Source organism: Lampetra fluviatilis, chromosome 54, assembly GCF_964198595.1.
Source record: "Lampetra fluviatilis chromosome 54, kcLamFluv1.1, whole genome shotgun sequence".
In the NCBI taxonomy this organism is placed as follows: domain Eukaryota; kingdom Metazoa; phylum Chordata; class Hyperoartia; order Petromyzontiformes; family Petromyzontidae; genus Lampetra; species Lampetra fluviatilis.
Window position 1 is genome coordinate 695,022 of NC_136328.1, and position 14,071 is coordinate 709,092.

General features: G+C 56.7%; 1 protein-coding gene across 2 annotated transcripts in view; it reads right to left on the minus strand.

Annotated features, from left to right (window-relative positions):
• TAF4 (TATA-box binding protein associated factor 4) overlaps positions 1-14,071 on the minus strand; it is a 36,566-nt gene that overhangs the window by 12,056 nt on the left and 10,439 nt on the right. For both annotated transcript variants that reach the window (XM_078879500.1, XM_078879499.1), the window contains exons 7-14: positions 13,586-13,675; positions 12,998-13,132; positions 11,962-12,106; positions 9,478-9,619; positions 8,947-9,116; positions 5,272-5,402; positions 5,020-5,145; positions 2,879-2,935 (exon numbers count right to left, since the gene is read on the minus strand). In XM_078879500.1, coding sequence (XP_078735626.1) covers positions 2,879-2,935; positions 5,020-5,145; positions 5,272-5,402; positions 8,947-9,116; positions 9,478-9,619; positions 11,962-12,106; positions 12,998-13,132; positions 13,586-13,675 — 996 coding nt within the window. The remainder of the gene's footprint in view (positions 1-2,878; positions 2,936-5,019; positions 5,146-5,271; positions 5,403-8,946; positions 9,117-9,477; positions 9,620-11,961; positions 12,107-12,997; positions 13,133-13,585; positions 13,676-14,071) is intronic.

Genomic DNA, 14,071 nt, shown 5'->3' on the forward strand with positions numbered 1-14,071 from the left:
CCGGTTAGAAGCCAAAAGCCGGGCGATGTTTAGGCGACTTTTTCACCCCGCACGGATGGATGCGATATGGCCTGGACGCACGCACGGGAGTGCGTACGTGCGCAGAAAAATCCCGTCCCGCGCAGGGAGGGGAGGAGTTTTACGCGGCAAAGTGATTGAAGAGATGCGGCGATCAGAGGCTGATTGCGCAAGGCCCAGAGCGGAGAAATGCGCTGGGGCGAACACGACGCTGCCGTCGTCCTGGCAATAAATAATAAAATAAATAACTGCGGCAGTAGGCAAAAAGAACGAGCTTAATTAAACGCACCCGGAATACCCCAACTGCACAGACGAGCTAAACACCACAATTAAATTACAATTACCCGCCCAGCGCAGGGGAAGTTATGAATTCGACAGACAGGCGGCCTCATTAAAATTTGGTGCTTAAAAATGATCTCCCATTAATTTGCGACAGGCGTTCGGGCGCCGGCAATCAGTCACGGAGCAACGGCACGGCAGGGTGGGGCCTCCCGGTCGTAAACACGCCGCCGAGGTGTGCATACCAAATCCTGGCGTGCTCTCACCGGCACCGTGATCCACCAACCCAAACCCCCCCCGCCCACCCGACACGGCGCCCCGTGGGCGGTGCCACAAGCCGAGGCTGGATCAGGGGCGAGTAGCGGAAGACGATTGGAGATGGAGAGTGAAGTGGTGGGAGAGCAAGGGGCACGATGGAGAGGGAGGCAGACAAGTGGAGCAGAGCTGTACCAGAGTGCCGTGGAGAGAGACTGAGATGCTGAGAGAGCGTCAAACAGAGAGACAAGGCGATGAGAGCAGCAACAGAGTGTGGAGCGGCTGAGCTTAAGAGAAGCATGTGCGGGGTGAGCAGCAGTGGAGAGGGAGTGGAATACTGGCGAGAACGGAGGAGCTGGCAGAGAGAAGGAGCAACTGGAAGAGTGGGGAGCGACCGAGAGACAGAGGAGCGCCTCCCCTGCGAGACGCAGGACGGTAGCCGCATCGGGTCAGAGGCCACGGCCACGAGGGTTGGGGCGGCACCGTGAGCCGGGAGACGAGGCGGGGAGTGGTTGCGGTTAATGTCATCTTTTCTGGGCAGGGGCGGGCTGGGGGGGCTGGAGTGGTGGGGGGTTGCGGGGGTGGGGGGTTGCGGGGGTGGGGGGGTTGCGGGGGTGGGGGAACGTGGCTCTCCGGGGATCGCTCTTAAACTCCGCCAGGTCCCCGAGCGCTCGCCGCAGCCCATGTTCGTTAGCCCAGCGAGCCGGCGAGCGAGCATTCCTCCGTTACTCCCCAACGTTTCCCGCATGCCGACAACCCCCCCGGAGCTCTAATTCCCCTGATTTATTTTGCGCCAAGCACGTTCGGAGGGGTCAAGTGAAAGCGCTTTTTTTGCGCGCAGTTTCGTTAAATAATAAAAAATTAAATACCAACCTGCAAAAAAAGGGTGGTGGGGTGGGGGTGGGGACGGAGTGGGCGTTTACGCAGGTCTATCCGCAAGCAAGCGCGCACGTTGGTTTTCCCGCCGAGATTTTGTTGTTGTTGCGCGCGCGCGGAGGGGAAGAAGAAAGGGGGGCCCGGGTGGCGGGAGGACCCCCCGAGGGGTAACTGCGGGAGGACTGCAGCTAATAGCCAAGCTCGATCAAAACGAACTTCCAATTAGTGGCAGCACGCGCCCGCGGGCGGCGAGACGGAGCCCGGCTATCGACCGCTGAGCCCGCCCGCCACTAAAACTCGCACGCGTCGCGAGAAGCCGGCGGAATATTTAATAAATAAATAAACCGGCCGACACAAAAATAAAAGCTGTGAGTGTGCGGGCTCGGTGGGTGCGAGGGGGAACGGGCGCGCAATCACCTCTCACCTGCACGCGTCTCCTTTCGAAAGACAAAGGACCCTTTGTATGTAAATTTTGCAACTGCGAAATTTCCCCAAGTGACAAAAAAAAACACCCCGTCGGAATAATTCGCTGGCAATCAGGAAACAGAAACGGCTGTAAAACTGGTCTCGCGCGCAGATCGCCGAGCGCTTCTCCCGTTTTGTAGCTTTAATTCCACCGTTCTAAATCCATTAATGAAGCGGGCATCACAACGCGCCCCCCACCGTCGACCCCCCCCCCCCCGTCACCAACCCCCTGCTCTGCATACGATACTCCCCCCCCCCACCCCCGCCCCCCAGCCTCCCCGCGCCGCAGCCCCCCCCCGGCCCGCCCGCCGTGCGGGAGGGTTTATTTACCCCCCAGGCTCTTTCAATATGTTAAGCGCACGCCAGCCTCCGGGCACTGCTTCCTATTCATACCACGACGAGGCGCGCACGGGAGATTAGACGCCTCAGGGGCCGGGAGGGGGGGCAGGGCCAGGCGGGGGGGGGCAGGGGAAGAGGGATGTGGAGAGGGATGTCGTCGTGGTGGGGGGGGCCTTTAGCCAGACGGAGCCGAGAGCCACGAGGAGAGAGGGGGGGCGGGGGGGACTGCGGCTGCTTCCCCGGCAGCCATCATCCCCGCTGACCCCGTGCGCCTGTCGGGCTACGCGGGCCGAGAAATAGCGGCGGCAGCTCTCGCCAGCTGATGGCCACCGCTATTCCTCACCCTCCTCACCCTCCTCGCCCTCATCGCCCTCATCGCCAGCCTCTTCCCCCCGCTCTTAACCCGCCCGTCCCCCTGCGCTCCGTCATTAAACTCGATGGTGCCCCCCACACTTTTGTCACGAACACGGAGCGGCGGCGAGGAAGCGTGACGACGGCGAGAAATTAAACAGGACGCTCGACACGACACGCGCCGGCCGCAGTCCGTACAGCACCGGCAGCAACATCGGCAGCATCATCATCATCAGGCAACCTCCGCTCTCAGCGGCCGGGCTGTGCCGGGCAGCTGAGAGCACTCCCAGCGCACCTCTTTGGCTTTCTGCTTGAGCCTCGCTTGCTCCGGGTCCTCTTGCCGCGACCGGCTCTGGAAGGAGGACATGGGTGTTGGGGGGGTGCACGAAGGAGCAGGAGGAGGGTAGTGGATTGAGCGGGTTGTGGGGGGCGGGGGTTGGCAGAGTTTGGGGGTAACGGTGGGTGGGGGGGGGGTGGGAGGGGAGAGAGATGTATCGTGAAACCAAAGAGAAACAAGGTAATTAGTTGGCGGAGAGGAAGCAGGCATCTTGATGGGCCTGCAAAGGCCAGCCCCTGGGCAAAGCCTCCCCTCGGGCTGTTTTACTTAAAACCGCCGAGACAAAGACAGACCCTCTTTTGAAAGCCCGGGCAGCGAATTCTGCCTCTTATCTTCCAGCCTTTCATTAACTCTGTTGTCTCTTCCCCAAATCTCAATGCATTATTACTCAAGGCCACATCCGAGCCAAGTCGTTTAAAAAGTAAGGAACGCCCTGGGGCTCGGAATAACCGAGCAGAAATTATGTGCCCTGGCTTTCCCGGCGTCTGCGATCTGTGGAAAGTTGCGGCGGAGGCGGCCGCAATCATGAGCCTCAACTTCAGAGAGGGCGCCCGGCCAGCGGGCATCGGGCCGCACGACCCGCAGCGGCCGCAGCGGCCGCTGTTGCGGCGGCGGCAGCGGTAGTCGTAGCAACGGTAGCAGCAACAGTAGCAGCAACAGTACCAACAGCGGCAGGAAAAGCAGTATGTGTAGCAGCAGCAGTAGCAGCAGTAGCAGCACACGCATTGAAGTGCGGAGGCTCGAGCATGCCAGATGAATTAAACACACCGTCTTCAATAACTAATCTCCGGGCGAGGTCAGGCTACGCATGGCTAATGACACCGACGTTCCATTTCATTTGAATATGGGTTTCATAATTTGATTTATTTAGTGAAGAGTGTGCACCCCCTCTTGCCCTTACGTGCACGCCCCCCACCCCGTCCCTTCCGGCGAGGTAGGCCCAGCGAAAGTTCGGTCGTAATTATTAATTTTAGTCGTTGTCTTAGTCTAGCCGATGACAGCTTGCGCACTTTTTGTCACGTATCAGTCTGTGGTTCAAGGCTCATCGTTATTGAACCACCGTATTAAAGGCGCACAATTCACTCCCTCCTGCCCCTTACCCCCATATCATCAGCTCAGCCAATTGGTGAACTCGGTAAATGTGTCTATATACATAAGTGGCTAATTACCATGTTTGGACTTCCTCAGTGCAATATTGTCTCTAATGCCCGTCACTAAACGACTGCAGTGTGCGTCTTTGCTCACACTCGTTCGTGTCGTCTCGTCAGGCCGCTTTGGTCTCCGGTGGGCAGCCGTGCAGTCACAATCATCGTCACGGTCCGTGATTTCCTTCCATCCATGTAAAACACTTTGCCGGTGAAGACTTTCATCACCGTTTCGGTCGAAGAGTGGACGGTGGGCCGGGCCTCCTCGACCCCCTGGTGGCGAGGCTCGGGAGCGCGCCCGGCGGCAAGCGGAGCGCCGGGCCCATGTGCCACGGGGTCCATGGCAGACCACAAGGCCAGAGTGGCGGTTCTCTCCGAGTGGGCGAGCGATAGAACTCAACCACGGTGACGGCGCGTCGACGGGGGCTGCCGCTGGGAACGTTTTCGCCGTGTCGCCAAAATGTCACGCCGGAGTTTTAATTTGCACGATGTGCACAAATCATAAATTTACTCTCCTGCACGAGTCAAGGCCTGGCACGTAAAAATGCACGATCCGTCGACCGAAAATAAGAGTCTTACAATTTGTGCAAATGATACGTGAACGACAGGCCGCGCACGATCGCAACGCAACCCAAAATCGTGGCGATCCCCCCGAATCGCTGGGGGTGAATCGTAGTGCCATGCGAACGGCACATGAGCTGTGCGCCTTCTGTTGGGGCGTGGTCGCGTCGGTGTGACCGCAGCGCTGCGCTGACTGCCGCGCTCGTGGCGACTATGGGCATTTAGGCGATGGCTGCGGGGCATTTGCGCGGTAACTGTGGGGTGGTCGTGGCGTGGTTTGTGCGGTGCTTGTCCAGTTGCTATAGTGTGGTCGTGCAGTGATTGTAGGGTGGATTGTGCAGCGGATGCGGGGTGCGTGTGGCGAGAGGAGGCGCTGCGGCCGCGGTGTCGCACCTTGGCTGCTCGCAGCAGGATCTCGCGCTCCTGCTCGTCCTTGCGCTGCTTCTCCAGGCGGTCGAGCTGCTCGAAGAACTTGAGCTGCGAGCGAGCGTCATTCGTCGGCTCGTACCGCTCTTCCTCCTGCGGGGGAAGGGAGCGCGCGGGGTTAGGGATGGACTCGGGGTCGGGGCCGCACAGCCCCGACGGTGCCAGCGGGAGGTGAGCGGGCGGGCGGGCGGGCGAGGGGACGAGCACGGGGGTTCGCACCTTCATGTTCTCGAGCCGGTGCTGCGCGATGACCGTCAGCTTCTCGATGACGCCACGCAGCCGCTCCTGGGCGGCGTGCGACATCAGGCTCACTGCGTCCGGCGGCACCTCGCTCACACCGTGCCGCTTAGCTGCGGCACACGGAGACACAGATCCCCCGTGCAGCCTTAACATACTGCTGGGGCAAGTGCTGTTAGCGAGCACCTATAAAGGTGTACAGGTGTGGGGTGGAGGGGAGTGAGAAGAGAGGAGTGGTGGGAGAGCGATGACCTAGTGGAAGCTCACGCTCGGGGTAAATAGAGTTGCCACCTGTCCTGGTTTTCTCAGGATCAACCTTTTTTTGAGGTAGATCTGAGAAGACACTCTTCCTGGAACAAAGTTCAGTTGTTATTTTTTTTATCAGTTGTGATAATAATAATAAACCACGAGTTCTCCCCTCTTCTCCTCCTTCCCCTGACATGTCCCGTTTTTTTGCACCTCGGAGGTGGCAACCCCCGGGGCACGAAGGCAACACTTTCCGCCAGGAGGCAGGAAGCCGCAAGGCCTGCTGGGGAGGAGGCTCGCCACCACACGCTGGCGGTGGCGGCGACGGCACGTGCGAGCACGCTTGCGCGCCTGGCAAAGCGGTAATCATGTTTCTGACTCGCTTTAACACGATGAGCGAACGCTTCGGCGGAGAGATTTGATGCCTCGACTCGCGGGCGCGTTTGGGCGTTCCGCTTAACGGCAGCGGAGAGCGCAGTGGCGGGCGGCAGGTGTGCGCACGGGGGGGGGGGGATCTTGTGCCGCCATCCGCGAGGTCACAGGAAAAACGGGGAGAAGAAATAAATGGGAAACAAAAGAGGAATTGAAACACACACAGGCTAGGACGTACACACAGTCACGCTCGCGCGCACACACACACGCGTGCACGGCACAAATGAGTCCAAATCCAGGCCAGTGTTGGGATGGCGCATGCATTTTATATCAAAGTGTTTCGCTGACGGCCGAGCGGCGGAGAGTGAGAATGAAAATGAGCTGAGACATAAAAAGAGGCGGCGTGTCAAACATCAAGACGGCCACGAGACGGTTCCGCTAATCAAGGCCCCATTTCATCGGCGCGGCGCTCTGACACTCAAACGTCCGAGAGGAGAAAAGGAGAGAAAGACATAAAAACAGAGACAGAAAAATCGTAGCTGCCTATTTATACGCTCGCTTGCACGTGTGTGTGTCCGCGCATGTACAAATTTTTATTTAAAACTTTCGTGACTGCAGGAATTCATATTCTATGGTTCTTCCTGTAAAGTCACGTAGATAGAAGAAAAAATAATAACAATCAAATAATAAAAATAAAGTGAATAAAAAATAATACAAATATCACAACGTTTCGATCGCAACACAAGCGATCGAAATGTCGTGATATTTTTATTATTTTTTATTCACTTTATTTTCATTTAATTGTATTTATTATTTTATTGTTATTATTTTTTCTATCAACGTGACTTTACCAAAAGAACCATAATATAAAAAGGTAAAAAGGCAAAGGTGCAGGTCCTGCAACTGCTTGCTCACGCCAATGTAGGTGGAAGGGCCTCCTCTGGGGATAGCGCTAGAGAACCCCTCTGGGGAGCACGCACACTTGTACCCGGTGTCATAAACGGCTACAAGTGTGTCAGTAGCTGTATCGCTATAAACGGCTACAGCTCCCGACAGCGGCGTGCCCACTTACTCTGCGGGGTGGACAGAAGCAGGGGCATTTAATAAATGTATTTCAACTGCCGTGCTGGGAGAATTAAACCCGATGACCTCTGGATGGCAAGTCCAATGCGCTCGCCCTGACATGACGGAAGCATCGTGCGGAAAGTAAAATATTAAAATGAGACGGCGATCACCGCCCTGTGGGTCCGGGAAGCTCAAACGTCGGAGCCGCCAGGCGCCTGCAGGGCTCCCCCCCACACCACCACGAGCGAGCGACGCGGCGGGACGAGGTGGGGGCGGGGGGGGTGGCGACGCGAAGACGGTGCGCAAACAGCGATCGCCACGGCCGCCCGGCACGCGCGGCAGCGGCCGTTAAAACGAAGCGTGGGGAAGACGAGTGGAGGGGGGGGGAGGAAAAGTAAAAAAAGAGATTAAACAATAAAAAAATAATTGGAATTGGAGGTGTGAAGGAGAGGGATTTGTGTCGGACTGGGCGGGGGGGGGGGCACGGGGAGGTGTGAGGAGCGGAAGATATGAAGTGAGGGAGCGAGGGGGGGGGGGTGTTGGAGGTTACGCCGGACCCCGCGGCTGATGAGTGGAACAAAGGCACCCGGGTTTGTCTCGCAGACAGCTGGTTGCCCGGTTTTGCCCGTGGGCATCGCTCACCGTTCCAAAGAGGGCTCACTCGCTCCCTCCTCGCCTCTCTCCCTCTCCAGCAGAGATCCCAATTATACCTCCATAGATTTTTTTATTATTATCACCACCGCCCCCCCCACAACCATATTTTTTTTATGAGCTAATAACGGACGTTTTCCTGCACGGCAAAGAGGGGGGCTCAGAGGCTGTACAAGTTCGGAGGGGGGGGCGGTGGAGGGGTAGCGCAGCGGGACGAGGGGGGGGGCTTCCCCCCAAAGAGGCGTCTCAGCCACACGTGTCTCGCTTGTTGCCGCTGTAGCTGCAGCGGCTTCCTCTGTTGTCCGCGGTGAGATCGCACCGTCCGCACTCACGCACGACGCGCGTGCCCTGCCTCGCTGACCTTGGATCGCTTCAGGAAAAGCAAGCGTCTAGCCACTGCACGCACGACGTGGTGTCGCGACACGAACAGGTCAAACCAAGCCTCAAGTGTCTTTGCCCCCTGTGAGGGACACCCTTGCAGAAGAGACGCCCACCCTCCCATTCCTAAGATGGGTCCCCCCCCCCCCCAGCGCTGCCGCGGATCGTCATGGCAAGCGTTGTTCGCGAGCAGCCCCTGCCCGCTGGGACACACTTGAAGGTGGCATTGTTTACAACGTGCATATTCGAATGAGAATGTTTAACAAGTAATATGAATTTCGGGAAGAAACAATTAAGAATCAGGATTTTTTTGCCGTAGGATTCTCTTGAGTTTTAGGCCATGAACAAGTGTCCGGTTTACCCCGCAGCCCCCTCTCCCCCTGCAGTGCTGGCCACCGTCAGAAGTCACTTCAGCTCGTGGCGGACGGGCTCTTTAAATAAATTAACTCGTTGGGGGGGGGGGGGAAGGCGCTGATTCAACCACCGCACCACCACTCTACATCCGTGGCGAGTGACATCACAAAGAGTCCTGCCACCCTGCACCCCCCCCCCCCACCTCCTGCCCCCGATCACCAACCCACATTATCAGACAAAACCCCTCAGAAGCAACATGGAGTGGGGAGGCCTTAACTTATTGCTGGATTGCGGGAACCGCCAGAGCGGTTCACGCGGACTGTGCTCGCGTGCGGCCAGCGCCGTGTCAAAGGCGCCCGCCCTGCCCACCAGAGCCCACGGTTGCTTGTGCTCACTTCAGTTCAAGCAGCCTTCTATCATGTACGTGTCCGAGTGGGAGAGCGGGCGGGCCGGCGAGTGAATGAACCCACGAGTGATTGGACAGGTGGGTGAGTGAAAGAAAGTGCGAGTGAATGAACGTGCAAGCAGGTGAATGATGGACGAGTGAGCTAGTGAGTGAGTGAGTGAGCGAGCGCGTATGAGCGAGCGTACCAATGTCCTGCATGCGCGCCAGCAGCGGTGTTCCGGAGAGGAAGGCCTCGTCACGGCACGAGCGGATCTGCGTGCCGACAGTATCGGAGCCCGTGGCCGCGATGTGCGCGCTCTCCTCGTTAATGTTGACCCCGGCCATCGACGCCACGTCGTTGATGTCATCGTCGTCCCTGCGCACGGCGACAGCGGTGCTCTCGGTGCATGGCCCATCCACGAGTGGAGTGCTTCCAGGGTAAAAGCCCTCCCTGTGAGCTGGTGCGGTGTGTGATCTCAAGTGCGAGTGTGCGTGTGTGTAAGTGGTCGACTCAGCCTGAACCAAGTAACTGGTGCGGTGTACTAACATTGCAACTGGGGCGACAAAGGCGGACAGGTGTGGTGCTGGCCATAACACCCCCTCGTGGACCGTGCCGGACTTCATAGGTGCTCGTTAACAGCACTTGCCCCAGCAGTCTAATGCGGCGATACGGGGGATCTTTGTCTTTGGGACTGTGTGTGAGTGTTTGTGGTGCCCGAGGGTCAAGGGGAACTCACTTAAAGGTGCCCCCACCCGCGTCCTTGAACTTCCCCTTCTGTGCTGTAGAGGCCGTGTGGCTGGTGGAGGTCGCGAGGGCGCCGGCAGAGAGGCCGACTGCCGGGCCCTTGCCGCTCACCGCCCCAAATCTCACCGCCATGCCTGCAACGCCACACCGCACCAGACCGCGCAAACACCACACCACACCAAAGCACACCACACCAAAGCACACCGCACCAAAGCACACCGCCAAACATCGCAAACTTGCCAAACCGCACCACATCGCAACACACGAAACCGCACCAAACCGCGCCACACCGCCCGTACCACAGCACATCACACAGCCCCGTACCACACCGGGCACACACTGCCGAAGTTAGCCGACTAACGAGCGACGCGGGGCATTAAACACAAGCGGAAGAGACGATGACAATTGAGAGTGCCGCAATACGACTCTCCGGTCGTCACGACGTCAGTCTCCCATAACCTGTTCATTGTATTTCACAATATATGTCAATTGTTATTGTGCCTTGCTGTACTTCCAATATAAATAAAGATCACTTCATAACAGTTCTGCAACTGCAGTTCACTCAACATAAGCCAGAGCCATAAGAATTTTAATCAGGAACTTAATAAGCCTGATCGGTTGTAAAGCTGTAATTATTATTGCGTACAATCCACGCACCGTCAGTGGCACGATAATGAACTAATCACTTGAACTGTGGAAACAAACGAGGCCATATAACCACCACTGTGCCGTCAATTATTGCTGAAAACATTTTGCAAAGCAATTAATGACTTGGAAAGAGCCAATTATGTAGAACTTTAATTATTATTGTGGACGGCAGGGTGGCGCAGTGGTAACTCTCGTGCCTCACAGCTCGAAGCGCCTGGGTTCGATTCCTGATTCGGGCGCCTCTGTGTGTGTGTGTGATCTCCCCCAGTTGTGCAGAGTACCTGTGAGCGAGTGCGAACGAGAGTGTGACGTGTGATACTGCGTAGTTTGTATGTTCTCCCTCTGTTCTGAGAGGTAGAACATACGGTTTCTCCCCCATGCTTAGTTTCACATAAATAATGTCACTGGCACTAACATTCAAATTTTGAAATATTACCTGCAAACTACTCAATTTGGATCAGACACAGCAGGAGCATCATGACCCCCCTCCTGATAAACTTGGCAGGACCCTCCTGAAAAAGGGCCCTGAGGCTCGGTGAGGCTTTCATGGGCGAACAAGCGAAATAACAAACCAAAAATGTAATGTATATTTTGTCCAGTGATAAAATATGAAGGGGAAGCAAAGGGCAACGATCATCGCGAGAGAGCGGCATTTTGGCAAACAAACGATGCGATGATGGACGAAGAGCGAGCTCCCTGGGTGGCAACGTGCCCCCCCCCGCCCCGCTCGAGATGCCGCGACCGCCGCAGCGACAGCCCCCCCTGCTGACGGGGCTCGGGAGTGCGCTGGGCCTCGCGAGATCGCTGCCGTGCCAAATCGTGGTAGGACAGGGCCCGGGCGTGCATTGTTTATTACTACTCCCACTACGACGCGAGTTTCCCCTGGAAAGCCTCACCGAGTCTCAAGACTATTTTCTCAAGAGGGTCCTACGAAGTTGTTTTCTCAGTAGGGGGCGATGTTGTTGCTGCTGCTGCTGCTGTGTGTGATCCCTATCGAGTCATTCTCAGGTCAATGTTTTCACCATTGGTACGTTTGGGCCAATTGCAGTAAACAATGCAGGTTTCATTTGTTTACCAACGGAAGGCAAGCTGAGAACCCGGAGAAAACCCATGCAGACCAGGGGGAGAACAATCAGACTTCACACAGAGAACGGCATCCAAGTCGAGAGTAGAACCCAGGCCCTGACTGCTGTGAGGCATGAGCGTTACCACTGCGGGCCACCCTGCCGCTTCAGCCGGGTCAGTCCGGGTCAACAAGAAGGAATTTTCCACACTCGGCATTACCACATCCGGTATACGTCTCGCTATGGCTTGTCATGTAACTCTTACTCCAGTCTAATAACAACGATAATTATATAATTATCAAAATATATTTAGTAAGAAATAATTGGGGGCAGCTCAACCCAGCAGTGTGAGCTCCCCCCCTCCACATCCTCCTCCCCCCCACCTCCTCCACCCCCCCACCTCCTCTTCATTGACACTGCGGGTTGAATGGGGCAAGGAGCGACTGCCTCACAGCCAACTGTGGCAGACAGCGACCCCGTGTGAGGAAGAGTGGCAAAGGGCGAGTTGTCCCAGCTGTCCCTGGCCAAGGGAGCCTTCGGCTGGCTGTGTGCGGTAGAGGGACAGCGCGCACCTGGCTGTGCGTGATACGGTGGACCTTGGCTTTATGCAATTGGTCAACCCACGTCTGCCTGTGTGTGGACAACGGAGAGTCCGCCTGTCTGTAGCTCAGTGACCACACACCTGGCTGAGTAAGATAAAATAATTCAATACCTAGCAACAGACATCGCACCTCCCTGTGCGTGTGACTAGGCTAACCGCGCACCTGGCTGTATGTGCCGCATGTGGCCGATGGAGGTGGTGGGACGGGTGAGCACGGTTCCCTGGGCGCCCGACAGCGCCTGCAACTGCTTCATCCGCAGCTGCTGCTGCTGCTGCTGCTGCGACGTCACCGTGTGTGTTGTCACGCCCTGCGGCCGGGCACACAACACAAGCACCATCGGCAACTCCACCAACACTGGCAAGCATCTGGCGCCGCCACTGGCAATTGCCAGCACAACCCCTAATCGCCGGCAGCACCAGCAACAACTCCAGTCCCACCATCACCCCCGTGAGCACACACCACAAGCCACAGATCTCCCGTGCGGTCTGTAACAGGTCGCGGGGCCAGGTGCTGGCAGCGAGCGCCACGGAGGCTGGCACGGCACCCGAGGGGGTGGTGAGGCTAGCGGCACCGTGCCGGGGCGTCCTCAGTCTCCCCAGCGCTGGTGATTTTACACATTTGCACCCACATGATGATTGAAGGCTGAGGCAGCCTAGAAGAGGCCCAGGGCCGGTTCAGATATCACCACCGCTGTCGGCCGTGGCCGGCAATCGAACTCGGGTCGCTCTCACGCCTGCGGCACCCCCTACGGGTAAAACACTGCCGCTGCAGCCACCTTATACCGTTCAAATGTTTAGTTCGAGATTCCAACTCTGCTACTCCCGCCCCACCACCGTCCCATGTTGGTGCAAAGTGGAGTGGGAGACAAGGCTGGAGCAGAGTGGGAGGTGAGCGGAGTGGGAGGCGAGAAGAGTGGGAGGCGAGTGGAGTGGGAGGCAAGGCTGGAGTGGAGTGGGAGGCGAGTGGAGTGGGAGGCAAGGCTGGAGTGGAGTGGGAGGCAAGGCTGGAGTGGAGTGGGAGGCGAGTGGAGTGGGAGGCGAGTGGAGTGGGAGGCAAGGCTGGAGTGGAGTGGGAGGCGAGTAGAGTGGGAGGCGAGTGGAGTGGGAGGCGAGAGGAGTGGGAGACAAGGCTGGAGAAGAGTGGGAGGCGAGAAGAGTGGGAGGCAAGCGGAGTGAGAGGCGAGCGGAGATGCCCTCACCAGGCCAGTGCTGGTGGCGAGCGTGGGCCGTATGGTCGAGAGGGAGACGGTGGGCGCCGGCGCGCTGGATGAGCAGGTGGCCGCCGGGAAGGTCTGCAGATTCTTGTTCATCTGCCGCAGCGCTGGCAGGCTCTTCTGTGCTCGCACACGCACGCACACACGAGCAGCAGCGGTGAGGCCAGCAACCACACGTTGTGTGGCTGCGTTGTGACATGTTTTATTCTGGTATTTTTACGACCAATTTCAGTTTTGATGTAGTATTTTAATATTAAAATAAATTAGACTTATTACCTTTCATTGTTTGTGGATTAAATGTAAAAATATATAGTTAAAGCAAAAGTGATATGACGCAATGGCATTTTTAATGGAAAAAAACACATGGACGTGACGTCACTTCCAGTGACTTCACATTTTAGCTCAATCCGAAATGTTTTTGGTGCTCGCTTTTTGGATTAACCAAATGATTCTAGAATTCATGAAAACGTCCATAAAATATACATGAACATATTTATGTGTGTGCGTGTATATATATGTATATATGAGGGAGACGCGAGAGCATTTGCGGGAGAAGGAAGACAGCGTGGTCACCTTGAGGAAAGGCACCAGGTATGGCTGTGGGGACGACTTGAGCTCTTTCTGCAGCCGGCTGGTGAACTCCTCTGGCTCAATCTTCCCGTCCTGTCGGCAACGATCACGGTGACACCGTCAGACAGCGTCAGACAACACGACCATGCTCATTTGCTCGCTCGCTCGCTCATCATTGGCTCGCGTCAGCTCTTGTCACCCATAACGATGTCATCGGGAGGAGGAGGAGGAGGTACGCGACGTCGAACAATTCCGTCACGTGGTATAACATCATCGCAAACGCTTTGACGAATCCTTGACTTTACCATCAAGACTATGGGAACCTCATTTGCCAGTAAAAATATGATAATTGTCTTTTTTACCCTTCTATCTGGCAACAAAATTGACACCTTTTACTTACAAATACTTACAAGACAGGTGGGCACAGGTAACACATTAACACTTTGAACCTTGCTTGGACCGCATCAGAGAGAATGGCGGTTGGAGCAG